The sequence below is a fragment of the Plecotus auritus genome (genome assembly GCF_963455305.1).
Source record: "Plecotus auritus genome assembly, chromosome: 2".
In the NCBI taxonomy this organism is placed as follows: domain Eukaryota; kingdom Metazoa; phylum Chordata; class Mammalia; order Chiroptera; family Vespertilionidae; genus Plecotus; species Plecotus auritus.
The window spans coordinates 33,176,705-33,202,471 of NC_137771.1; the positions used below are offsets into that span (position 1 = coordinate 33,176,705).

Sequence of the window (25,767 nt, forward strand, 5' to 3'; positions counted from 1 at the left end):
GAAACCCTGGCCCTAGCACCCAACAAGTTGTGGCAACCAAAAATGTCTTTAGACATTGCCAAATAAATATCCCCTGGAAGAAAAATAGTCCCCAGTTGAGAATCATTGTTTTAGTTAAGCCAGTACAATTATCTTTGATTCTTGTCTCATTTTGAGCCAAATATTACATGTGCTTATAACTATATATCAATATAACTTTTACTTGTGTTTCCAAGAGAAGAAATATATAGTCTAGGATCAGTGGTCGGCAAACTGCGGCTCGCGAGCCGTGGTTTGCCGCCCTGTTGACTAATGAGTTTGCCGACCACTACGTAAGGCATTACCCTTACCCAGAATTTTTGACTTCAGGTTAAAGACATTAGTGCATTATTAAAATGTTTTTTAAGTGCTTTTCCCTAAGGCAGTGGTCGGCAAACTCATTAGTCAACAGAGCCGCAGTTTGCCGACCACTGGTATAGGTGTTATCATCTCCTCCCAACACACATACTTACACATAAACTAGCAATGGGGTTGTTGTTGCAATCTGACTGGTGAGCAGTCTAGCTCCAAAATTCCAACCTGAGGGCTACTTTCTGGGGCCACTCTTGGTACCAACATGCCTTAGTATGGGCTCCTCATACTGTATTGGCAAGTGTGGATCCAAGGACCAGGAGTGAAAGACGGGTTGTAAAGCTGGGGAGGAAGGAGAGCCCTTGTATGGACCCATTACTAAATCGGCCACTTCCAAAGGCATTTGGTTGCTTGCTCCTGGGAAATATTTTGAAAGCTTTATGAGCTGTCTGAGGAGCATCTGTCTAAGAGGAAAAAGGATGGAGCATGTATTCATTTGTTGACACCATTGGTCAAAGATTTGCCCTCTGAAGCATCAACCACTCCCCACACCTGCACCTCTGGGTTGTAACTGTCTGGGTCCTGAGTGGTCCCAGCAGTCCTACGACCCCATAGTATCAAGACACAAGCCCTGATGCAGAAGGTGAGAAGCCTGAGGTATGGGCTGGAGGTGAAGCTCACTTAGGTTATACCTGCTGATGCCAGAATAAGTTAGTGGTGGTGAAATAAACAGCAAGTGAAGCCCGGGAATCTGAAATGGGCCATAAGAGGGCCTAATACACTTGCACTCCTGAATTTGTAAATTGAGATTCATTCCTGGTATATATTCTACCAAAGTACCCTGCACCTACTCTAAGCCTCAGCTTTCTCTTCATAAACTGAGGATCACCACCTCAAGCTTACAGATTGTTCTGAGGATTAGAGATATTGCATGTGTAAAGCCTAATCATGATGTCAGTTCAATAAATACACTACATTTATGTATGTATACACACACACACACACACACACACACACACACACACACAGTAAAGCTAGTGTAGTGGTAGCAGTAGTAGTGTCATAGTCGTAGTCAGATGTAAAATCTTTCCAACTGACCACAAAGGCCCATTGCCCTGAGGCAAAGTTACAGGATCCATCTTGTGTGATCTAGGTTTCATGAGCAACTATTTTGTGTGCCCCACCATAGACTGAGCAGCAAGGACCCAAAGACCAGAATCATACCTGATCCTTGCCCTCAAAGCACTCACAGGCTGGCAAAGATGGGCAAATAACAGTTGTGGTGCTAGAGACACGCCCAGGGGACTAGGGGAGCAAAGACGTCTTGGGAAACCAAGGCAAGCGCCCCCTAGTAGAAGGAATTGGTACCAAAACCTGGAGGGCTGTGTAGGCAATAACAAAAGACCGCAGGTTGGGCGAAACGTCACTCACCAGGTCCACTCAGTGCAATTGCACCGTCGTCGTTTACTGGGACCTGCTGTATTCGAGCGGCGGTCAGACACGGGGGTGAGTGAGCCAATCCGGACCGCGCCCCGGACCAACCCCAACCCCGGGCATCAGGCGGACTGTCGTGGGAGGGAAGGAACAAATGACCACACTTACTGGGGTGATCGATCACTCATTCACAAACTCAGAGTAATGGACTAATCCACTCCCTCACTGGTTAATTACATTTTTATGGCCAAAAAGAATTGGGGGGAAGGGATAGATGACTTTTATTTTCACAATCGTCCTTCGTTACGCTATTTTTTTATTTCAATAGGAAAAGAGGTATAAACAAAGAGAAAGTACACTCCGCACTCTGGAGATCTCTCTGCGCCCCGCCGGAGCGAAGCAGACAGAGGGGGGGCTTCTCGGTGCGCCCACCTCGCGCGTGTTTCTTTAAGGACCGGAGCCTCGCACAGGAAGCAGCGACGAAGGGAGCAGGTAGGTCGGGTTGCCGCCGCCCACCTATGTCTACCGGTGTTGCTGTCTCTTTAAGGAGGCTGGGCGCTCCCTGGAGAAGGCGGAGAAGTCCCGCCCCCGGATCTCCGGCTTCCGGCACCTCGTAGGGACCGGAACCTGTGTAGAACATCCTAGGCCCCAGCCTTCCTGGACGGCGGGGCTGCTGGACGGCTGGACGCCGAGCCCCCCGAGGTGAGGCGGCCAGGTGTGCGGGGCCTGCCTGGGACCAAGTGGGCCCGGGACCCCCTACCCGCCCCGGCCACTGAGGCCCAGCTCCTCCACCTGAAACACTGCTTCTGCTTCTTGGGCAGCTCTCTCCCAGACCTTTGCTCAGGGTACTACAGGCTGTAGGGTCGCCATCCCTCCGTGCCTGCTGTTTGGCTGTGCATAAGCGCTTTACCGCCTTATTTAATGCCCCCGTATGTGTAGGTACCATTATGAACCCATTTTACAGATGAGGAAACTGAGGCCCCAGGAGCTCACAGTTAACACAGCGAGGAGCAGCAGAATCGGGAATGAAACCCAGGTCTGTCTGACCCCAAAGCCTATGACTGTAACCACGGGCTAGGCTTAACTGCTCTTGCTTTTCACTGTCCTCAGAGGCACCTTTCTCAACCTTATCCTTCCATCTCCAGGCTGCACCTGGTCCCTAAACACATAGTGAGTGAAATTGGATGAAATCCCTTTGGACTCTCCCCCACTTAGTTTCTATATAATATCTGATGCTTTATCTTTTTTAAAAAATATATTTTATTGATTTTAGAGAGGAAGGGAGAGGGAGAAAGAGATAGAAACATCAATGATGAGAGAGAATCATTGATTGGCTGCCTCCCGCACGCCCCACACTGGGGATTGAGCCCGCAACCCAGGCATGTGTCCCTGGCCGCAGGCCGACGCTCTAACCATTGAGCCAAATCAGCCAGGGCTGATGCTTTATCTTTATATAAAAACTATGGAACCACACTAAAAAGAAAAGCAAATATCATTTTGAATGCTGAAATAAGATTTCTTTGCAGATATTATATTTTTGTATCCTCTTAAGTTTATTCATTTTTCCCTTTTAGACCTCTGCAAATTTGCTTTCTAATAATTGGGAGAAGACCACTGGCTGAATGGCAGCTGTAGATGACTTGCAGTTTGAAGGTACATCAGTTGGGTGCCCACTTTCATCTTTATGATCGGTATTTCTGCAGGCACAGCAACAGATTTTCATTGCAAAGCTGGCACATACATTAAAGAAGATCATTTCAAACATCTGGGTAAAAGAATGTTGGCCGCATCCAGGTTTTTCTGTTTGTCCACACTAGCTGTTCTTTTTCGCCAAATAACCCTTCAGATGGTAAACTCATAAATTTAGTACAGTGATTACAGAAAATCTAAATAGAATTCCTGCTTTGCTTCCACAAACAGGGTTGAAATAGTTATTTTATTCTCCCTATTTACCAATGAGGAAATTGAGGCATGGGAAAATTAAGTAATTTGCCTAAAGGTCATCCTATATAATAAAAGGCTAACATGCAAATCAACTGAATGGCGGAACAACCGGTTGCTATGACACGCACTGACCACCAGGGGGCAGATGCTCAACGCAGAAACTGCTCCCTGGTGGTCAGTGCACTCCCACAGGGGGAATGCTGCTCAGCCAGAAGCCGGGCTCACCGCTGGCTAGTGCAGCAGTGGTGGTGGGAGCCTCTCCTGCCTCTGCAGCAGTGCTAAGGACATCCGACTGATGGCTTAGGCCTGCTCCCCACAGGAAGCGGGCCTAAACCATCAGTGGGACATCCCCCAAGGGCTCCCGGAATGCAAGAGGGCGCAGGCCGGGCTGAGGGACCCCCCCTGAGTTCACGAATTTCATGCACCGGGCCTCTAGTACAGTTAATAAGTGCTAAAGCAGGGTTTGCACCCAGGCAGCTGACCTTCACAACCTATGCTATCTCGCTACTATCTGAGGAAGAGATATGATGAGAAATCCATTTCATCAGCAAAAACCATCAGCTCTATTTTTAAAGTACTTCCAGCATCTGATCACTTCTCACCACCTCTGCTCCTCTCCCACCATGCTCAAGGTCATGATCACCTCTTGTCTGGATTATAGCCCTTACCTTCTGGTCTTCCAGTTTCCTTCCTTGCTCCTCTCCAGTAGGTATTTTCCAGCCAGAAAGCCATATCATTCCTAGAAACCTTCCAGTGGCTCTCATCTCACTAGGAGTAGAATCCAGAGCCCATTCTGTCTTTAGGAGGCTCTACATGATCCAGTCCTCCACTCTGATTTCATCTCCTACTACTCTTGCCCTTTCTCTGCTGTACCCACACAGGCCCCATCACTCTTTCTTCTGGACACCAAGTACACTTAGAGCTTAAGGCTTTTGTGTCATGTTTCTGTTTGGGATATTCTTATTCCAGATAGCCACATGGCTTGTTGCCTCACTCTGTTCAGATCTCACTTCATTAGAGAGGCCTTCCTTGACCATCCTATCTCAGTACAGTGTGAGAACATTCAAGCACAAAGAATGGCATATACAAAGTACCTGCGAAGGGAGGAAATTTGCTTGATTTTCCCCCCAAGTAATTGAAAGAAGGCCAAGGAACCAGAGCACAGATGGTGGGGGAGGCTGTCACAGGGTGAGGTGTGAGGGTGGAGAGGAGCCCAATCTCACAGGACTTTATAAACCATGTTAAGGACTCGCTCTGGGGGGTCATGGAGGGCTTCCCCGAGGAAGAGTGGTAGTGTTAGATGAACAAGTGGAGTTCAGCGCTCTCCAGGTGGAAGGCATTGTGTCAGGAATGGAACAGAGGCAAAACAGCATGGGATAGGACAGGATGTAGAAGTAGAGAATGTTGGTGGCAGAAATAAGAACGTACCAATCTTGCCCTCAAGGGCAGAAATGGGAAGAATAACTAAGAGAGCAGAAGGTATGAATAGTTATCATACATTCTACATTTCAATCAAACTATGCCACCTGCTATTCCTCAGACACGGGACATCTTTTCCATCTTCTGGGTCTTGCCTTTCCCATTTGCTTTGCATGAGATGCCATCCCCACCACTCTGGCCATCCTTCTCATATGGCAGCTTCTCCAAGAAGCCTTTCCAAATCCCATCAGCTAGATGAGTCATCATCTTCCTTTGAACCTCTTTGGCCATTGTACCTCTAACCCAACGCTCTCTGTTCTTCCTTCTGACAGCCCCTTTCCCCTGGTAAACTACTATATTTAAATATAAAACTTAAGTATATCTTCCTTGGTCTGATTCCCTCAGGCAAAGTTGTGACGTGTTTTTTAAGTGTCAATGCCTTGTCCAGTCAATAAATGATAGCTATAACAATATTTCATATCTCATATCATGCTCCAAATCTCTCTGTAAGGAAGGTATTATCTACATTCTATAGTTGAAGAAACAGAGACTCAGAGGTATGGAGTAATTTACCCAGGGTTATGGAGTCTTAACTTAAACAAAGGACCTCATGCTCCAGAGCCTCATGCTGCTTCATCAGTCAAACATTGGAGACTGAAGCTTAAATAATTGTAACACACCAGCCACCTAATTAATCTCAGTCACTTTCGTTCTCTCCATAAAACTATTTGCATAGCTGGAAGGCAATAAGAGTGGGCTTGGCTAGCCAAGAGCCCCATCCTATTGTCAGTCACAGGATTCATGCTGTGCTTGTAGTGTTAGAATGGTGCCCTGCTGGCACCCTGTCTTAGTCCTGCCAAGTTCTGGAGATGCCCTGAATTGCATTCAAGAGCAGTTAAATAAAGTTCATTAGGATACCCAGAGACAGGAAGTCTCAGTCATTGCTTATAGACATGAATAGGTGAGGTTTTTTTTGGAAAGCAGTTTTAAAAGTATGGCTCAAGAGCCTTAAAAATGGTTTGCACCCTTTGGCCTAGTGATCACACTGAGAGGTGTTCATCCTATGGCAATAACTCAAAAAGCTTTCACTACACAGACTATTAGTACTAATGAAGAGTTGAAAACACCTCAAACATCCAAAAACAGTGGAATAAATTGTGTTAACTTAGGGCAGTGGTTTGCTGCTCTGTTGACTAATGAGTTTGCTGACCATTGGGATAGGGGCTTAATCACAAGGAACAACAACAGCCTGTAATTATTGGAATCGAGAGTCTTAGGGTATCTCTCTCCTACTCTCCCTGATCCCGGCTGATAGAATATTATGTAGCCACATAAGTGATCATTGTGTACTGATATAAAAATGGAAAAAACATTTTTATATAACCCCCAGTAGACAGAACAGGATACAAAATTGTTTACATAGTATTATCACATCCTAAATTAGTACTTGGCACACCGTAGGCATTAAGTAAATATTTGTTAAATGAATGAATGATCTCCTGGCATGAATCTTATTACATAGAGAAAAGGAAATATACCAAAAGTTAATAATAGTGGTTGCCTTTATGTGGTGGGACTAAAAGTGATTTTTATTCTGCGGTTTCTACTCTAAATTTTGTTCCCATATTACATAGGCCTATTGGAAAAAATAACTTCATTAAATTTTGTATTAGAATCAAAGAAGAAAGGTTTCGATTGGGTTCTTGCTGTGGGCCAGGCACTCTGCTACGGGCTTTACTTAGGTAATATTCCTAACTTTCCCAAAATTCTTTAGAGTAAATATTATTCTCCCCATTGTATTGATGAAAACACTGAGGCTTACAGAGGTTAAGTTACTTAGGTTCATGTAAGTAGCTGAGCCAGGACTAAAATCTAGGTTTGACTCCCAACTTCTGTTGTCTTCATAATTATTATTCTCTGTCAGCTTGATTTCTAGATGACATTTTTTTTTCAGAGCCTTTTTGCCATTTGTATTAGGGTCTATAGCAAAGTTGAGGTTAAAACAACTTGTCTTTAAATTGTAAGTATAGCATTTCTAGTGTGGGTAAGGCTAGAAATGTTTAAAGATATTTAAGATATGTTTAAAGATATTTAAGATATGTGTGTGCTCTAATTGATTTCAGAATTTGGTGATGTAGCCACTTCTCTAGCAGCAAACCCAGATGCCACCACCATAAACATTGAGGGTCCTGGTGAAACTCCCAAGAGGCCAGGACCCCCAAGAGGCTCTGGGAGAGAAGAAGATGATGAATTACTGGGAAACGATGACTCTGACAAAACTGAGGTTCGTACTTGTCTTTGAAATTGTTTTTTATTTTTGAAAAAACGTGTCATGCGTTTATTTACTCTCTCCTGTGTGCCAGGTAGAGTGCCAGGCAGTGGCAACACAAAGTGGCATCACACATGGTCCCTGCTTTGGGGGGATAAACAAATAGGCAAACAGGTCATTGTCATCCATGGGAAGCACACTGGGTGGGGGAGCACCAGGGTTGTGGAAGCATAGAGAAAGGGGTTACAGAAGGCTTCCTGGAGATGGTGACACTTACCTGAGTCTTGATGAAAGAGCAGGTGGTAGCCAGTGGAAGAAGGCAGGGAAGGGTGATGTAGGCAGTTCAGACAGTACATCTCCCATTCTCCCATTTTCACATACATTGGGAACAAAATATAGATGAAGACAGGAGATGAGGCGACACTGATAGGCAAGGACTCAACCCAGTGAATATGAATATTCTGAAAACTATCTGGAGCTACTAAAAGATTGCAAACAATATGGCCAGGTATGTTTGAAGATATTTAAGATATGGCAGCCATGTGGAATATAAATTGGAGGGAGATGGACTGGAGGCTAGAAGACTAGGTAGGAGACTGTGGAAGTGGTCTAGGCTAGAAGTGATGAAGCCTGAACTAGAGTTGGACACACATGTTTAGGAGGTGGGCTCAGTAGGACTTGGTGGCAAAGGGGTGAGAGCATGAGAGGGAGTTTTCTAGGGAGACGTCTAGGTTTTTGCACCTGGTTGGATGGTGACTGTCAGGTGGCTTTTTTTTTTTTTAATCACAAAGATTTATTTCCATGTGCACTGTTGTGTTCCGGGAAAATCATATTTCTAGTAATATTTTGTAAATGGAATCATGACTGTAGTGCACTAGGGGAGCACCCAATTTATAGCAGTGGGTTCCATCCAGGCTTATTAAAATAGTGGAGCTCTTGGGTGTCAGGTGCTCTTTTTGAAACTCCATGAAATATCAAAATAATTACCAAAGTGTATGCTAAATCAAATACCATTATATACTAGGTGTTGTGAAAAGAGCTCAGATTTAGGACCCTAACTTTGAATCCTGGTTTGGTATAGTAGTAATAGCTATGTGGTCTTGGGTAAGGTACTTTAACTTCCTGAAGTTTAGGTTTCCTCATCTGAAATGTAAGAAGACAATATGTCATCATTATCATCACAATAGTTAATATTTATTCAGTGTTTAGTAGCTGCCAGACACCATTTAAAGTTCTTAACTTGGATCATCTTACTTAATCCTCAAAAACAATCTTGAATGCCAGGAACTATCCTTATCCTCATTTTACAAATGAAAAATCTGAGACGCAGAGTTTAAGTAACTTGCCCCAGTACACATAACAGGCAGGTAGGAGATGGAACTTTAAACCGGGGCAGTCTGAGTCCCGAGCCTGTGCTCCTCCCCTATATACTGGAGTTAGTGTATTTTAAGTGCTTATTAAAGTGGTTGGCACACTCAGGAGACAGGAGTGATTAATTATTAGTATAGTTAAATGTAATAGTCACGGTTCTCCAGAGAAATAGAACCAATAGGATGTGCATACATAGAAACTGAAATTTATTTTAGAGAATTGGTCCACATGATCCAGATGCTTGGCAAGTCCAAAATCTGATGGAGGAGGCTAATAAGCTGGAGACTCAGGAAAAAGTTGGAGTTCAAGTCCAAAGGCCTCTGCTATAGACCCTGGAAGAGCCAGTGTTGCTGGAGAAGTCTGAAGGCAGACTACTGGAGAAGTCCCTCTTGCTCAGCAAGGCCTTTTGTTCTATTCAGGCCTTCACCTGGTTGGCTGAGGTCCACCCACATTTTGGAGGACAATCTTCTTTACTAAAAAAGTTCGCTGATTTAAACGTAAATCTCATCCAAAAACACCCTCTTAGAAACATCCAGAATGTTTGACCAAATATCTGCGCACCGTGGCCCAGACAAATTGATATACATATATATATGTGTGTGTGTGTGTATATATATATATATATATTTATATTTATATATGTATATATATGTGTGTGTATATATACACACATATATATACATATATATAAATATATACACATATATATATACATATAAATATAAATGTATATATATATATATATATATATATATATATATATATATACACACACACATACACACACACACATACACTGAGTGGCCAGATTATTATGATCTCTGAACACATAATAATCTGGCCACTCTGTGTATATATATTAGAGGCCCGGTGCATGAATTCGTGCGTGGGTGGGGTCCGGCCAGCCTGGCCAGGGGGAGGGGACAGGAGCGGTTGGCCGGCCTGCATGCTGGTCAAACTCCTGATGGAGGGGACAATTTGCATATTAGCCTTTTATTATATAGGATATACACTGAGTGGCCAGATTATTATGCTTTCAGAGATCATAATAATCTGGCCACTGTGTGTGTGTGTGTGTGTGTGTGTGTATGTATATAACTAATCATCACATTGAGCAGCAGCAGGCTTCAAAAGTTTATGAAATGTATAGGGGGAAAATCTTAAAAACATTCTGCCCATTATTTTAATGTTGTCTGTGTGTTGGGAAAAGGTTACCAATATTCTGACAATTAATTGGCTTAGGGTATGGAACGTGGGTCTTTGGTGCTCCGTATCTTGTAATATTAGGGTTGGAAAGGACCTTCAGTTTCCTCTAGTTCAGGTTCCTTTCAAGATACTAATGGGGCTTGAGGTATGTCAGAAAGACAACCAGGAATACCTCCAGACACAGGCTGTTCGTCACCATGGAAAGCAGCCACTGCCACTGTTGGACAACTTGAATTGTGAAATTTTTTTCCTTTATAATGAACATAAATATTTGCTGAGAGTACCTACCCTTGTCCTCCAAAGTTCCTCCGAGTCTATTTTCCCCCTTGCTGTATGAATCCTCTTCAGGTAACTGAAGACGCAGTCCCAATTCCTGGCCTGCGGCCTGCATTCTGCAGTCAAATAGCTGTGCTGTTGGGACAGGTGTGGCCCCCCTGGGAGCCTCTTCTAACCTGGGGTTTTGTTTCTTTTGTAGAGGAGTCTATTTTAAGTTTCTAGTTCTTTAGAGTGAATCAGTATGTCAGATTTTTGAGAATTCAGGTGAGGTAGGTAATAAGGATCTTGAGGGGGTGACGGAAGAAAAATATTTACACTGACTGCCTTCTATGTGTATATGTGTGTGTATATATGTGCATATGCATATGTATGTTATTGTACATAATACATATATTATGTATAATTAATCTAATCCTCCTTATAATCCTATGAGGATTCATATAATCCATACGACCTATATATAGTCTACCTCTGAGGTAGATCTCATTAGCATTACTTTGTAGGTAACAGATCTGAGACAGAGGAGTCTGGTGATTTGATGATGCTGCCCTTAGTGGAGGGACCTGCCTTTTGGTGTGACTTCAGAGCCCATGCTTGTTTTTTATCAGGCTGAGCGTCGGATGTGGCTGTTGCAAAGTTACAGATGCAGAAGAACTTGGTCTTTTCTGCATCCTGATTTTATATATGATCAGCCCCCCTCTCTCTGTGTGTCCGGAATAAGGAAATCACTTGTGTTCATTATGTTTCATTTTACCTCTGACAGTTACTTGCTGGACAGAAGAAAAGCTCCCCTTTCTGGACATTTGAATACTATCAAACATTTTTCGATGTAGACACTTACCAGGTGTGTAAAGCAATTTCACCTTTCCTTTTACATGTAATGGAGACTTGTTTCTTCTATAGTTAAGCAATGAAATGTGAAAGCTTTTGTATACTGGATAGGATCTTACAGAAGTAAAAGGGTTACTAATATTTGAAAATACTATTATCATAAAAGCTCTAATGAGTTTCAATTTTACAGTAGTTGATTTATTAATCTTAAAAAATCTTCAGTAGACTTACTACTATGTTGTTTTCCAGGTCTTTGACAGAATAAAAGGGTCTCTTTTGCCAATACCAGGAAAAAACTTTGTGAGGTTATATATTCGCAGCAATCCAGATCTCTACGGTATGTGTAGTGCCGTTTTGATTCTTTACCATGTGCCCGTTGAACTCAGGTGAGTGTGCGGGTTACCTGGAAAGTTGGAGAAGTGCATTGTTGGTGGGGCATGCAGCTTTCTATTTGACTTTTCTGAGCTTCAGTAGCAAACCTTGGAAAGAATTTTGGAAAAAGGGCAATTATCTGTTACATTAATGCCATGATTATAAGTAATAGTGTGCCCTTTGAAAGTTTTCAGATGACATTACAAACTTGAGACAAATTAAGTTACTTTGTCTAAGGGGAGATTGTTGGTTTTAATTTTGGAGGCATTGGTTTGGGGTAGAGAAGTACTCTCACATTTTTTTATTGAGTCCCAGCTCTGCCTTCAGACAGGCTGGCTCCTCTTGGAATGCAGGCAGCAGCACTGGGGGTCTATAAGAGGGATGGGCCAGGAGATGACTGTCATCCTCAGTGTCCCTGCTATCTGAGAAAGGTCAGAGGTCCAAGCAGTACTCTGAGAGAAAGGGCTCCCACACTAGTGGGTTTCTGCCCTACCTTCCTCTCTGAAATCAATAAAAATAAATAAAATAAAATAAAAAAGTAGAACTAGAACCTAGTTCAGTGTTATTTATGTAAAGCCCAGATTTATCCTATGAGACTGGAAGTTTTAAGATACAGAACCTTTTCATCAAATGGCACAGGTGTCCAATATTTTTTCAAATATGTCTTTATTGATTTTAGGGAGAGAGGAAGGGAGGATAGAGAGATAGAAACATTGATGAGAAACAGCAGTCAGCTGTCTCTTGCTCGCTCCCTACTGGGGATCGAGCCTGCAACCCAGGCATGTGCCCTGACTGGGAATTGAACTGGTGACCTCTTGGTTCATAGGTGGACTCTCAATCACTTAGCCACACCGGCTGGGCAGATGCCCGATATTTAAAACCAGTAAAAGAGTAACTGCTCTTTAGGTTGAGGAGAGGCTCCTTTCTGGTCAGCTCCCACTCTCTACGATGGTACCAGAAGTTCCATCCAGAGATCCATGGAATTCCTGGAGCTCCAGTGAGCATGGTGTGAAAATGATTGCCTTGGCTCATGCCCCTCATCCAACGGTTGCCAAGTGTGGTTTCCTTTTAGCTCTCTCATTCGTCCTTCTAGCTTGAGAACTTCTTGAGAGGCAGGCTCTGTGCCCGAGTAATCCATGTTATCAGTGCAGAGGGCTTGGCACAGAGTAAGTACTCAATCTGTGAGTACCTTATTTTGTGCTAGAGGCTGAGGATTAAAGATAAAGTCTTAGCCTCCACCCCCAAGGGGTAAGAAGAGAGAACTAATGTTTGCTGAGCACCCTTCAAATGCCAAGCATGGAGCTAAGTCTACTTTATACTGTTTATTTTCCACACTCCAAGGCAGTCTTATCAAAAGAGAAAAACTGAGATTTGTTTTATCATTCTTTGTGCTTTTCTGTATGTTAGGAATATTTCATAATATAAAAATGCATACTACAAATGAAATCAAGGCTCCCTCCCACCCTTAGCCCAAATAAGAGTAGGAATTTGGAAGGAAGGAGGAAGAGAGAAGGTAGTATGGAGCAGCGTGCAGGCCTGGGGTGAACAGGCGGTGTGTCTCTGGAGTCCAAGCTTCCTTGTGTCCGCTGTCCATTGTTGTGTCCCCAGCACTTAGCCCAGGGCCTAGAGGCTGACAGAATGCGACAATCTCTGCTTTCTAGTTATAGCTACTATAATATTGTGTCCACTTGTGGTCATGTGCTTGGATGGTCTCCATCCATCAACAACATGTGGTCAGTTTTGTTCATTTTTTTTACAAAGCTTTTGGGAATTTTGTTTTTTTTTAAAGCTCACATGAGAATATTTTTTCCATTGCTTTTCAGAGAGAGTGGAAGGAAGGAGGGAAGGAGAGAGAGAGAGAGAGAGAGAGGAAGAGAGAGAGAGAAACATTGATGTTAGATACATCGACTGGTTGCCTCCCACATGAGCCCCAACTGGGGATGTGGAGCAAACCTACAACACAGGTATGTGTCCTTGACCAGGATCGAACCCATGATCCTTCAGTGCATGGGCCAATGCTCTAACCATGGAGCAACACCACCAGGGTGGGAACTTTTTTATTGTTGATTGTAGGGTTTTTCTTAAAAAACCGGTTTTGTTTGTTGCATCTTTAAGGTGGTAGGCTCTCAGAATAATACTGTGAACAAGATTTAGTCCTTGGCTGCAGCAGAGACTCTTTGGAGCACCCAGTCGAGTGTTGGTGCTCCCTTTCCCACCTTCAGGATTCAGGGAGGCTTTGAAAAGTGCTAATCCATTTTTGTTAGTCATCTCCCCCAACACAGTAGTTCTCTTAATTTTATGATTTGTCACGGTACCTGCAGTTATCCCAAAAGGTATTGCAAAATATTAGTGAAATTGAAAATGAAATTCATAAAATATATTAAAATCTCTAGATTTAAAATTACATCCTAATAGTACTTTTTCTAAATGGGGAGAAACAAAGATGGTGTTCATGAATCAAGGAAAATTATAAAAGGGGTCTGCAAAGCATGGTGTACCTCCATTCAGTGGAGTGTTTTACAGTCACTGAAAAAGAATAAAACTTATTTTTATGAATAGCTATGATAGAATCTCCAGGATATATTAAGGTGAAAATAAATATGTCTGTTGCCATTTGTATAAAGCGTGTGCGTGCGCACACACACACACTCATGCACACTTTTGCTTATTGTGTATAGAAATCTCTGGCAGGATTTACCAGAAACTGATTAAAATAGTGAGATCTGGAAGAGGAAATGGATAGCTAGAGAACAGAGAGGGGAAAAGTTTTGCTTTTCTCTATATCCCCTTTTGTACCTTTTGAACACTGAATTATGTGTGTTTACTACTTTTTTTATGAAAAAGAAAGAAAAAATAAAGCCTTAAACACACAAAAATATACCCATAGTGAACGGGTAGATTACATTAACTCTTCCCTAAAGCATTCTGCTTGCCCTACTCTTCCATTTAGACCGCAGAAGGACCTGTCTGGTTGAAGTCATTTTTTTTCTGGCCCTCACAGTTAGCACTTAGACAAGGGAAGTACTTGCTTCCTCTATCCTGATGATAAAGGTTTAACAGATTTGGTGATCCTCCAATAAAAGAAGCTATAAACAAAACAAATCTGTCCTTATTCACCTAATTATGGAGTTGTTTTGGCTTTTTAAAAAATATATATTTTATTGATTTTTTACAGAGAGGAAGGGAGAGGGATACAGAGTTAGAAACATCGATCAGCTGCCTCCTGCTCACCCTCCCCCCGCCCACTGGGGATGTGCCCACAACCGAGGTACATGCCCTTGACTGGAATTGAACCTGGGACCCTTGAGGATGCAGGCCGACGCTCTATCCACTGAGCCAAACCAGTTAGGGCCGTGTTTTGGCTTTTGCATTCCAATCTCCCCTGCCGTTAAGGCAGCTAATTACTGAGTTCTGTGTTCAACCTTTTAAAAAAGAAAATCCCCACTAAACAGGTATAGTAATGCATCTAAAAAGTCATCGTCCCTTGCTTACATGAATAGGGCAAGGGAGATGAGAAAACACGCTTTAAGAATCTAAAGGCTGGTGCTTCATTTTCTTGTCTCTGAATTTTGCAGGCCCCTTTTGGATATGCGCCACATTGGTCTTTGCCATAGCAATTAGTGGGAATCTTTCCAACTTCTTAATCCATCTGGGAGAGAAGACATACCATTATGTACCCGAATTCCGAAAAGGTTGGTGAGTAGCTTGACTCATTTGGAATGTTGTTAGTTTGTAACCATGAGTGCCTTTACCCACTGAGCTCTTGGGCCCCTGGCTCTCTCTAGGTGCCGCATCCCCTGCTTGCTGTATTTCAGGGTTCAAACATACCCAGTGTCTCAGCATTTACCATCCATTTGTATAAATACAAGTAAATGTTTAAATTGTGATAAAATTTACTTATCATAAAATTGGCCATATTAACCACTTTCAAGTATACAATTCAATGTACTATCACAATATTGAAATTTCATATAGTCTTCTGTAAAACTAAGGGAATGACCAATAGCAACTGGAATTTATTTAAAGAAAAATGTACAAAATAAGCAGAAAGCAGTGTGCATGCAAGTTTCCATTGTAGCATTATCTGTGTTATCCAAATGTTGGAAACAATAGGGATGTTGTTATTTAAGTCATGATGACTCAACTAGCTAGGTCTGTAGCCACTAATTATGAAGCTCTAGAGAAGGGTGGGGAACCTTTTTTCTGCCAAAGGCCATTTGGATATTTATAACATTATTCGAGGGCCATACAAAATGATCAACTTAAAAATTAGCCTGCTGTATTTGGTCAAACATTTAATGAACTCACCCTTAATGCCTTGGCTGGGCCAGACCAAATGATTTTGTGGGCGGGCCAGTTTCCCACCCCTGCTCTAGAGCAAGGTGGAAGACTGATCATCAAAACTTATGCTTGTGCTGTCAGCAACTTCGTTAAAGAGAAGTCTGCAAAGGGTCGGGGCCCAGAAGGGAAAATGCAGAAATGAGTGATGGGCTGTGCATCACATTCCCGTTCTGAACTGCCTTTCTTGTGTAGCATTGGCTAATTAAAAACAAAAACAAAAACAACAATTAGGTGAGAGCCACTTCAAATGAGAAAGTTTGGCTTTGTAGGAGATTGACCTATGTCACATTCTCAGTTTTCTCCTTCCCTCCCTGCCTGCCTGCTCTCCTGATGTGAGGCTGTACATCCTGTATAAAAGCACGGTTTCTGGAACCAGGTCACTGGCTTCAAGTTCCAGCCCCACCACTCATTAACTTCTACCTTGTTGGGAAGGTTATTTCATCTCCCTTGCAGAGGAATCCTTTCAGATTTCTTATCAGTGAAATGGAACTATTAATACCTATATTATAGGGCTATTGTATGAATAGAGTTGATATATGTAAAGCTATATATATATATATATATATATATATATATATATATATATGAAGACATATATGTACACACACATATATGTATATGTGTATATAGAGGTGTGCATTTACCTGTATGTGTGTGCCTCTGTGTAGCCTTCCTTCTTTCTTTCCCTCTACCTTCCATGCCCATTTTCACTTCTTTCCTTCTTCATTGTGGAGTCGGATCTGGATTCAGTCCCAATTCCATTTGTCAAATGACCTTAGTTAGAGTTTAACTCAATAAATGTTATCAATGAGCTATAGACCCTGCCTTCAAGTAGCTTCGATGGTTAAGCAAAGAAAGACTGGTAAATGCATATTGCTGTAAATAGTATGTGTTAATTTCTATATCTGAGGTAGGTGTAGGTGTATTGACAGAAAAGAAGGAGTGAATCGCCCTGCCTGACAGGGGTCTGAAAGCCTAGGAGGGTCTTTATCTGTTCTTATCCACTTTGGCTGGGCATCCTAGTCTCAAGGAGTCATGGATGTAAAATAGTCATTGCCTCTATCAATAAATAGTTTTCCGTTTTACGTAAAGAGTGTAAGTCACACAACCAAAGTCAGATCCTGCTTCCACCACGTATTATTTGATCTTGACCACTTAGCTTCTCTGATCTTGTTTCCTTGTCTCCAAAATGAAGATATAAAATATATGAAATATTGTGTTTACTTATCTGTTAACAATATAAAATTCTAATTATTGGTTATTTATTATTTATCAATCAGTGTTCTAAGTATACCTGTTTGTACTCACTTAATCTTACAAGGTAGTCTGCTATTATTCTTCCCACTTTACAGATGAGGAAACTGAGGCAGGATGGTTAAGTAACTTCCACCCTGGGTTACATAGCTATAGTGGCATAGCTAGGATTGAAACCCAGGGACCCTGCAACCAGGGCCTGTGCCCTTGACTGTTATACAGTGTTGCCTCTCAATAAAGCACTCAGTGTAATGCCTGACACCCAGTGGCTAGCTGTAGCTATAGTAGTAATTCTTTTCCTCTTCTGTTAGTTACCCAAAAAAAAGGCAGTATGTCAGCAAAGTTACATTTAGCCTAATCAGGGAGTTTCCAATGTGAAAAAGCTTCTCTGGTAGCTAACAGTGTTTTGGACAATCACGTGTCTTAACCAGTCGGACCGTAATTGCTAGAGGTGCCTTTGAGGAGCGTTGAGTGAATTACCTGCTGATTTTTATGTAGAAAGGGTGGTGCCACAGGTTTAACTATGTTTTATGATCCTCCACTCCACAAGAGGGAGAACGAATCCTCCAGGGCGTGCTGCTGCCAGAGGAGGAGGGAGGTGCAGTAATATACTGAACATTGCTGTTCTGAGGAGCTGCTGAATACCTTTTCCGCCAGAGACAGAATTATTTAAAAAGGAAGTGAAACTGGAGAATACTAGTATGTCAAGCAATTCATCAATGAGCTAGAATTCCCTGTTGCAGAGACAGAAGGAACCCTAAATAGTATGCAGAGCAAGTTAATCTGTACCCAGGGCATTTTAATAAATTTGGTAAAGAAATCAATGTCAGCTCTTGTTATACTAGGAAAGAGGATGTGTTCTTCCAAGGGAATAGTTGGCTTTTATTTGATTGAAAGGCTCAGTACATTTAAACACTTGTAGTGTGGCCTTCTGAAGTATTTTAGTTGAATAATTCAAGTTTTTAATGACTAATTTAATAATATTAGTTCTTAGTTATTAAACAAATTTAAAAAAACATATGAGAGACTACTGGTCATCATCACGAAGACAAATGCTAAAGATTGATCAGTTCTGCCCAGCTGGTGTGGCTCAGTGGTTCGGCGACCTATGAACCAGTAGGTCATTGTTCAATTACCAGTCAGGGCACATGCCGGGTTGCAGGCTTGATCCCTCAGTAGGGGGCATGCAGGAGGCAGCCATTCAGTGATTCTCTCTCATCATTGATGTTTCTATCTCTCTCTCCCTCTCTCTCTGAAATCAATAAAAATATGTTTTTTAAAAAGATTGATCAATTCAGAGCGCCTTATTGATCATTTATAGAGCACTTATTATGTCTCGGGTGCTGTGCCAGGCTCAGGGTCTATGGTGATTCCATGGCCCAGTGAAATAGATTCAAATGTTAGGAAGTAGGTTCAGTACGGGACTGGAAGTGCTCTGGTAGTGCATTGAAGGCTTTTGTCCTGTTATCCTCAGTGTCCATAGCAGCCACAGTCATCTATGCCTACGCCTGGCTGGTTCCCTTCGCACTCTGGGGTTTCCTCCTGTGGAGAAACAGCAAAGTTATGAACATCGTTTCCTATTCATTTTTGGAGATTGTGTGCGTCTATGGATATTCACTCTTCATTTATATCCCCACAGCAGTAAGTACCACACTTATTCTGAGTTATGTCCTATTTTTGGTTGAAAATTCAACCGGCTTCATTATTCCTAGCCTAACACTGATATGCCTGGGAATTGCATGGAACAGACTGACAGATCTCAGAGGGAAGGGGGGTGGGGTAGGGGTGGGAAGAGATTAAGCAAAGAACTTATATGCATAACACATGGAAACAAATAATAGTGTAGTGAAGGCCTGGGGTGGGGCATGGGCAAAGGGGGAAAAATGGGGACATCTGTGATACTGTCAACAATAAAAATAAATTGAAAAAACACACACCACAAACTAACCCTGTGAATTTAGAAGTTCAACATGAATGGGCACTGGGGAGAAAAGTGCCTTCACGGATCTAAAGTCCTTCTGTGAAAGCTTTCCCTCAGTCTGCATGCTGGTGGTGGTTCTCTAGGCTGTGCTGAGAAACCAGAAAGTCAGTGCAGGCCAGTGCTGATTGGCTTACGGGCCTTTATAAACATACTAGAGGCCTGGTGCATGCAATTCGTGCACTGGTAGGGTCCCTAGGCCTGGCCAGTGATCAGGGCCCATCAGGTTCCCTGCCTCCCCGCCTCCTCCTTCCCTCGCTCCCTCAGCGCCCTGCCACCACCACTGGTCACCCACCATTTTCTGCGCTGCCCCCTGGTGGTCAGTGCACATCATAGCGAGTGATTGAACTCCCGGTCTCATGGTCGAACTTCCGAAGGGACACTTTGCATATTAGCCTTTTATATATATGGACTAGAGGCCTGGTGCACGAAATTCGTGCATGGGTGGGGTCCCTAGGCCTGGCTGGAGATCAGGGCTGATCAGAGCCTTCTGCTAGCCGGGGCCTTCCTTCCCTGGCTGCTGGCTGTCAGCTTCCTGCTGGCCTGGGCCTTCCTTTGTTCCGTGCCGCCCCCTGGTGGTCAGCGCACGTCATAGTGAACGATTGAACTCCCTGTCTCCCCATAGAACTCCCGAGGGGACAACTTGCATATTGGGCTTTTATATATACAGATATGCCTCTCTGAAGTGCCTCCCAACCACCCCCCCCCACCTCTTCTTTCAGATACTGTGGATTATCCCCCAGAAAGCTGTTCGTTGGATTCTAGTCATGATGGCGCTGGGCATCTCAGGCTCTGTCTTGGCAATGACCTTTTGGCCAGCCGTTCGTGAGGATAATCGGCGTATTGCATTGGCCACAATTGTGACGATTGTGTTGCTTCACACGCTGCTTTCTGTGGGCTGCTTGGTATGGTCTCATTCCTGTGTTTTTATGGTGTGCTTTATTTATTTATTTATTTATTTATTTATTAGATAGACGTTCTTAGTATTACATATATTTACTTTTATATTTTTGTTAATCTGAGGATAATTTTCCATTGATTTTTAGGGAGAGTGGAAGAGAGAGGGAAAGACAGAAAGAAACATTGATGTGAGAGAAACACATCGATTGGTTGCCTCTTGCACAAGCCCTGACCAGGGTCTGGGCTGGGGAGGAGCCTGCAACCAAGGTATGTGCCCCTGATCCGAATCGAACCCGGGACCCTTTGGTCCGCAGGCCGACGCTCTATCCACTGAGCCAACCGGCTAGGGCTATGGAGTGCTTTAAATGCAAATACTTAAAAGCCTCAAACTGTTTGACATGGTGGTTCTTTAGAACTGGCTCCATGAAATAAACATTGTGTTAGATAGACTCTCCTGGATGAGAAGAGTAAAGTCATGAGGATTTTTTTATCCTACCCAAGAATATGTTTTATTGATTTTAGAGAGAGAGGAATGGGGGGAGAGAGAGACATGACAGCAATATGAGAGAAACATCAACAGCTGCCTCTCTTACATGCCCTGACCGGTGATCAAACCCACAATCTAGGTATGTGCCCTGACTGGGAATCAAACCTGCAACCTTTCGGTGCAGGGGACAATGCTCCAATCAATTGAGCCACCCGGCCAGGGCAAAGTCATGAGGATTTGATTGTAATCTCCAGCTTTACCTGATTTCTAATGTTTAATCAAGACTTGTTGTCTGGCCAGAGGACATAGGGGTAGGTGAGTGTCTATAAATAGGACTGGGAGTTCTGCTTTGGATGCCTTTGCTAGTTTCTGCACATAACTAGAAAGAGTTTTGAAATTTAAAGCTTCGTACGTGGAAAGCTTGAGAATGAAGTCTAGTACAGGAAAGGAGAGAGTTATTTTAAAGATGAAAAACACTTAAAACCATTTTTGAGTTCATGTGTTTAGGTGTCTTATTAGGGAGAGTGTGTGCTTTTTGAGTCAGACAGGCCCAGATTGAAGGCCAGCTCTGTCACTCACTGGCTCTGTGAACTTTGAATCTGTAATGTGGGTATAATAGGTCCTGCCTCAGAGGGATGTTCTGAGGACAAAATAAAATAATATATATAAAGCACAGGACATAGAACTTATCCCATAAATGCACATAAGTTAGATCCCTTTCCTTTGATCCTAAGGAGACGTGGCTTTGTATCTTTTGTAGACATGGTGCTCAAAAATTGCTGTCCGTGGCCTTAACAAGGCCTGGCGCAGGGTTTGAAAAACCTCCAAGTCCAAGAATGTTAATAAGGTCACAGATGAAGGAAAGCACGTGCCCGCGGGGAGTCGTCCACAGAGCCCACGTCCAGACCCTTGGTCAGGTTTTGCAGTTGTGGGAGGAAATATTTCTTTGGTACCGTTTGATCTTTAATATTTTTGTGTAGACGACCATGGTCTCATTAAGTGTTTAATAAGATCCCAAAACTCTATCATTGAACAAGTCTCATAAAAAGTGTCAAGTTCTGAAACACAGACCTGGTTTACATGCACTCTACATGTGCCTAAGCTTTAAACCCTTGAGGCAGAGACTGTGGGTTTGGCTCATGGCAGAGCCTCACTGGAATCTCTGCCGATCCCCTGAAAAGCTGCCGTGACCCTTCTGTCTGCTGAAGAAGAATGCTCTTTGCATGGTAACTGCCTCTCTCACTGTAACACCTTTCACTGGCATCTTCTGTCTCTCTTCTGAATCTTTTCCCCAGTATATACCTGGTGGAGAACTTGTTGAAGAGAAAATGCATTATTGCCTTGTTTGGTTCTGTAAAAAATAGAGAGGAGCAAGGCAGATTGGATAATAGAGCAGGGAGGTGTGGTTGTAGTTGTTGTTATTACTATTACTGTTAACCCATTTCATTTGGTACCTGTGGCCAGAATCTTTTACCTCCTATGCCTATTACTCCCCTTTGGGGTGACTGACACTGCAGTTAGGAATTTTTAAAAGAGAGCACTATAATGAGGTGGAAAGAGCACTGGACTGGGAGTTGCTTAGCACGCTGAACCCCGGCAAGTGACTTAACTCTTAGAACCTTGTTTCCTCATTGGTTAGGGAGGTTCATATTTCCATGGGCTTTTGTGAGACTCAGAGCAATGGGTGTGATCGGGCCAGACACTGTGACAGTTTCTTCAGATGTAAAGAAGCTATTAAAAAAGCACTGTGTCATCAGAAACCGCCAGGTTCCACTCTGCTGCTTATCCTGAGTGCCCCAGTAAGAGCCGTCCAAGGTCACACAACTCTAAAAACTGCCCTTTCACAGTGCCTCTCACTGACTTCCTGTTTCTCTCCTGAACTTCTTACCCATTATATTCCTGGTTGAGAAGTTGGAGGAAAGAGGCAGGAGAAAAGGCGTTGCTCTGTTGAGTTCTAAGGGACTTGGAGGAGCAGGGAAGTGATTGCGGGTGAAGGATCCCTTGTTGGAGGGGAGCCCGGTTTTCTCCTTAGGGAAGGGAGCCATCCCATGATCAGGTGTGTAGCCAGGGCGCCCGGGGTTTGGTTCTCCACACGGGAGCTTGCTGCCTCCTTTCTCTTCTGGAGGACATGTGCAGTGCAAGAGGGCTGAAGCAGAAGTGAGGAGATGGGTTCTCGTCCTGTCCATCTCCCTGCTCTGGTTATTTACCCCCTCTGTACCCCCACCTCCTCACTTAGGAAAAGGAGCTGCAGTAAGGATTGAATGATACGTGCAGCAGGAAAAACAGGACAAACTGTACAAACAAAGACATTATTGGAAAGGCAGGGAGAGGAATTGTCAGAGGAGCTAGTTGAACCAAGGGACACTGGCTGAATCAGACAGCTTGGCCTTCTCACTCCCCTGAGGAGCACAGATGGGCGCTGTTGCCTTAGTGCAGTGAAGCATGTGACAGTCCCATACCTGCTGAGGTCCCCTCGGTGCTGCACCTGTACACGATGTCTAAGTTGGTACTGGCACACACCCGGCAGGGACACCTAAGGAAGCAGCAGAGGGTGAGTCCTTGGCTAGTATGACTGTAGATGTACGAGCCTATGTTTGAGGTGGTTACTGCCAATAGCAGCGGGCCCTGCGCCCCAGTATTTGTGGAACTAATGAATCATAGAATTATAACTTGCCCTTAGAGATCATTTTTTCCAATCCTTTTGTTTTACAGATAAGAAATTGAGGCCTATATGCCACATATATTTTTAGACAAAAAAAACAAAAACAACAAAAAACAAAGGGTTAAGAAGGTGTTTTTATAACAGGGTACTTTCATACTTTTGTATTATTTGAATTCGTTATAATATGTATTACTTTTAAAATCAGAGGGGAAAATATAATCCTTTTTTCTTTTAAGAGAGAATTTCTCAGCTTAGTCTGTAAAGTTAAACTATTAAGTTGAACAGTACCCAAAATAAATATCTCCAGCTTTTGTTTTGTTTTGTTTTGTTTTGTTTTGTTTTTTTGTTAATCCTCACCCGAGGATATTTTTCCATTGATTTTTAGAGAGTGTGGAAGGGAAGGGGAGAGACAGAGAGGGAAACACATCGATTGCTTGTCTCCCTCACGTGCCCTTGACCAGAATCAAACCCAGGACCCTTCAGGCCGCAGGCTGATCCTCTATCCACTGACCCAAATGAGCTAGGGCTATCTCCAGCTTTTAAAACAAAACAAAACAAAACTGAGGCCATAGGGTGGAGTGACTTGTCCAAGTCACAGTGCAAGTTACTAGCAAAGTCCCGTTTAGCACCTGGGCCTCCTGTCTCATTCTATCTGATGAGGTTCCTCCAGTAGTTAGAAGAAAAGCATTGCTCCTGCATCATGGGGGCTGCCTGGCCCAGCGCTCCTGCCAGGGAACTGGAGGGCCCAACACTAGCAGCATGGCCTCTGGCTCCCCCTTAAGTTAGGAACTGTTTTCTCTGCCTCAGAAAACAGTTGCTGAAAGGGGTCCTGGGAGGAAGACTTTAAAACTAATAGAGCCCTAACCGGTTTGGCTCAGTGGATAGAGCGTTGGCCTGTGGACTGAAGGGTCCCAGTTTTGATTCCTGTCAAGGGCATGTACCTTGGTTGCAGGCACATCCCCAGTAGGGGGTGTGCAGGAGGCAGCTGATTGATGTTTCTCTCTCATTGATGTTTCTAACTCTCTATCCCTTTCCCTTCCTCTCTGTAAAAAATCAATAAAATATATTTAAAAAAAAACCCACAAACCTAATAGAATTACCCTGGGCATGTGGTAAACTAGAGAGGGAGTTTGCAGCCAGAAACTTTTTTTTTTTAAATATATTTTATTGATATTTTACAGAGAGGAAGGGAGAGGGATAGAGAGCTAGAAACATCGATCAGCTGCCTCCTGCACACCTCCCACTGGAGATGTGCCCGCAACCAAGGTACATGCCCTTGACTGGAATCGAACCCGGGACCCTTCAGTCCGCAGGCTGACGCTCTTTCCACTGAGCCAAACCGGTTTCAGCTAGAAACTTTTTGAAATGGACTATTGTAGAGTTAACTGGGAATCTGTTTGGGAAAGCTCCAGCGTGTCATATTGGTGCCCCCTTCTGGCCAAGAGGGCAGAGCAGGTGAAATGGTTCTTAACTTGGTGCCTTTTTATCTTTTTACCTTCCTAAGGCCCTAACTCCTTGATTTATTAACGATTCACCTTTCTTTTGAATATCCAGTGTTCAAGGCTAGTGAGATTGGTATTTTTCTGGGCTAAAGTTAAGATTCTGAGACCTTGACACAGGTGAGATGATCCTCCTTAATGTTTTCCCTCTTCCACTTCCTTCTGATTTTTTTTTTTTTTAATATATTTCATTGATTCTTTTACAGAGAGGAAGGGAGAAGAACAGAGAGCTAGAAACATCGATGAGAGAGAAACATCGATCAGCTGCCTCCTGCACACCTCCCACTGGGGATGTGCCCGCAACCAAGTACGTGCCCTTGACCGGAATCGAACCTGGGACCTTTCAGTCCACAGGCTGACGCTCTATCCACTGAGCCAAACCGGCCTCGGCTCCTTCTGATTTTTGACAGTTAAATTATAGATGGTGAGTGGAAGCACTTACCAAACCTTTCATTCCAAGCTGAAGAATTATGAGGTACGGCCTGCCTAGCATTTTCTTTTGAAGGTCTTTACAGAGAGCCACCTGGTTTAGCAGCAATCTATCGTAGTTTAGTTCATTGAGTACTAGTTGTTGACATGGTACGCCAGCCCTGTGTGAGGGGCTGATGACACAGAGACAAGAAGGATATAGTCTTCGGAGGAGAGACTTGAGCTTTGGAGTTAGAAAGAGCCACCTTTGAGTCCTGGCTTCCCCATATGCACCCCTCTGAACCTCAGTTTCTTCATCCGTTAAATGAGGATAATAACCTCACAGGGTTGTTATGAAGATTAAGTTATATGTAGTAAATGCTCAGTAAATGGTAACGGAATTTTAAAAAGGCACTCACAGTCAAATAAGTGAGAAGAAAGAAGCAGAGACATTGTATGTTACAGGGACACAGGGGCCATGAGAACCCAGCAGTACTATTCGCCTGGAGTCTTTACTGCTCTGTTTTGTAACTCCCCTTATGGGTCTTCTTTTTCTGCAGGCATACTTTTTTGATGCACCAGAGGTGGACCATCTTCCAACAACTGCATTTGTTCCAAACCAAACAGCTGTAGCAGCCAAGTCCAGCTGAAGAGGAAGTAAGAGGTTATATTTTTATCTTCTTGCTGTGTGGTACAGTAAAAAATGGGCAGGTGCATCAGTTCTGTTAGCATAAAACAGAGAGGGTCAGACCTGTTCATCTTTTTGCACAGTTTAGTGTGGTGTGT

At 43.3% G+C, this 25,767-nt stretch overlaps 1 protein-coding gene across 8 annotated transcripts in view; it reads left to right on the top strand.

Annotated features, from left to right (window-relative positions):
• The first annotated feature begins 1,693 nt into the window (after nt 1-1,693).
• Nucleotides 1,694-25,767, top strand: part of YIPF1 (Yip1 domain family member 1) — a 28,596-nt gene continuing 4,522 nt past the window's right edge. For 2 of the 8 annotated variants that reach the window (XM_080654311.1, XM_080654305.1), the window contains exons 1-10: nt 1,703-1,836; nt 2,093-2,256; nt 3,339-3,417; nt 7,251-7,411; nt 11,013-11,093; nt 11,330-11,417; nt 15,028-15,144; nt 18,522-18,688; nt 19,748-19,930; nt 25,542-25,638. In XM_080654311.1, coding sequence (XP_080510437.1) covers nt 3,387-3,417; nt 7,251-7,411; nt 11,013-11,093; nt 11,330-11,417; nt 15,028-15,144; nt 18,522-18,688; nt 19,748-19,930; nt 25,542-25,631 — 918 coding nt within the window. In that variant the 5' untranslated portion in view covers nt 1,703-1,836; nt 2,093-2,256; nt 3,339-3,386 and the 3' untranslated portion in view covers nt 25,632-25,638. Of the gene's footprint in view, nt 1,837-1,892; nt 1,966-2,092; nt 2,467-2,728; nt 2,801-3,338; nt 3,418-7,250; nt 7,412-11,012; nt 11,094-11,329; nt 11,418-15,027; nt 15,145-18,521; nt 18,689-19,747; nt 19,931-25,541; nt 25,646-25,767 lie in introns of those variants that run through there. The other 6 variants (XM_080654307.1, XM_080654304.1, XM_080654310.1 and 3 more) reach the window with 6 other exon arrangements.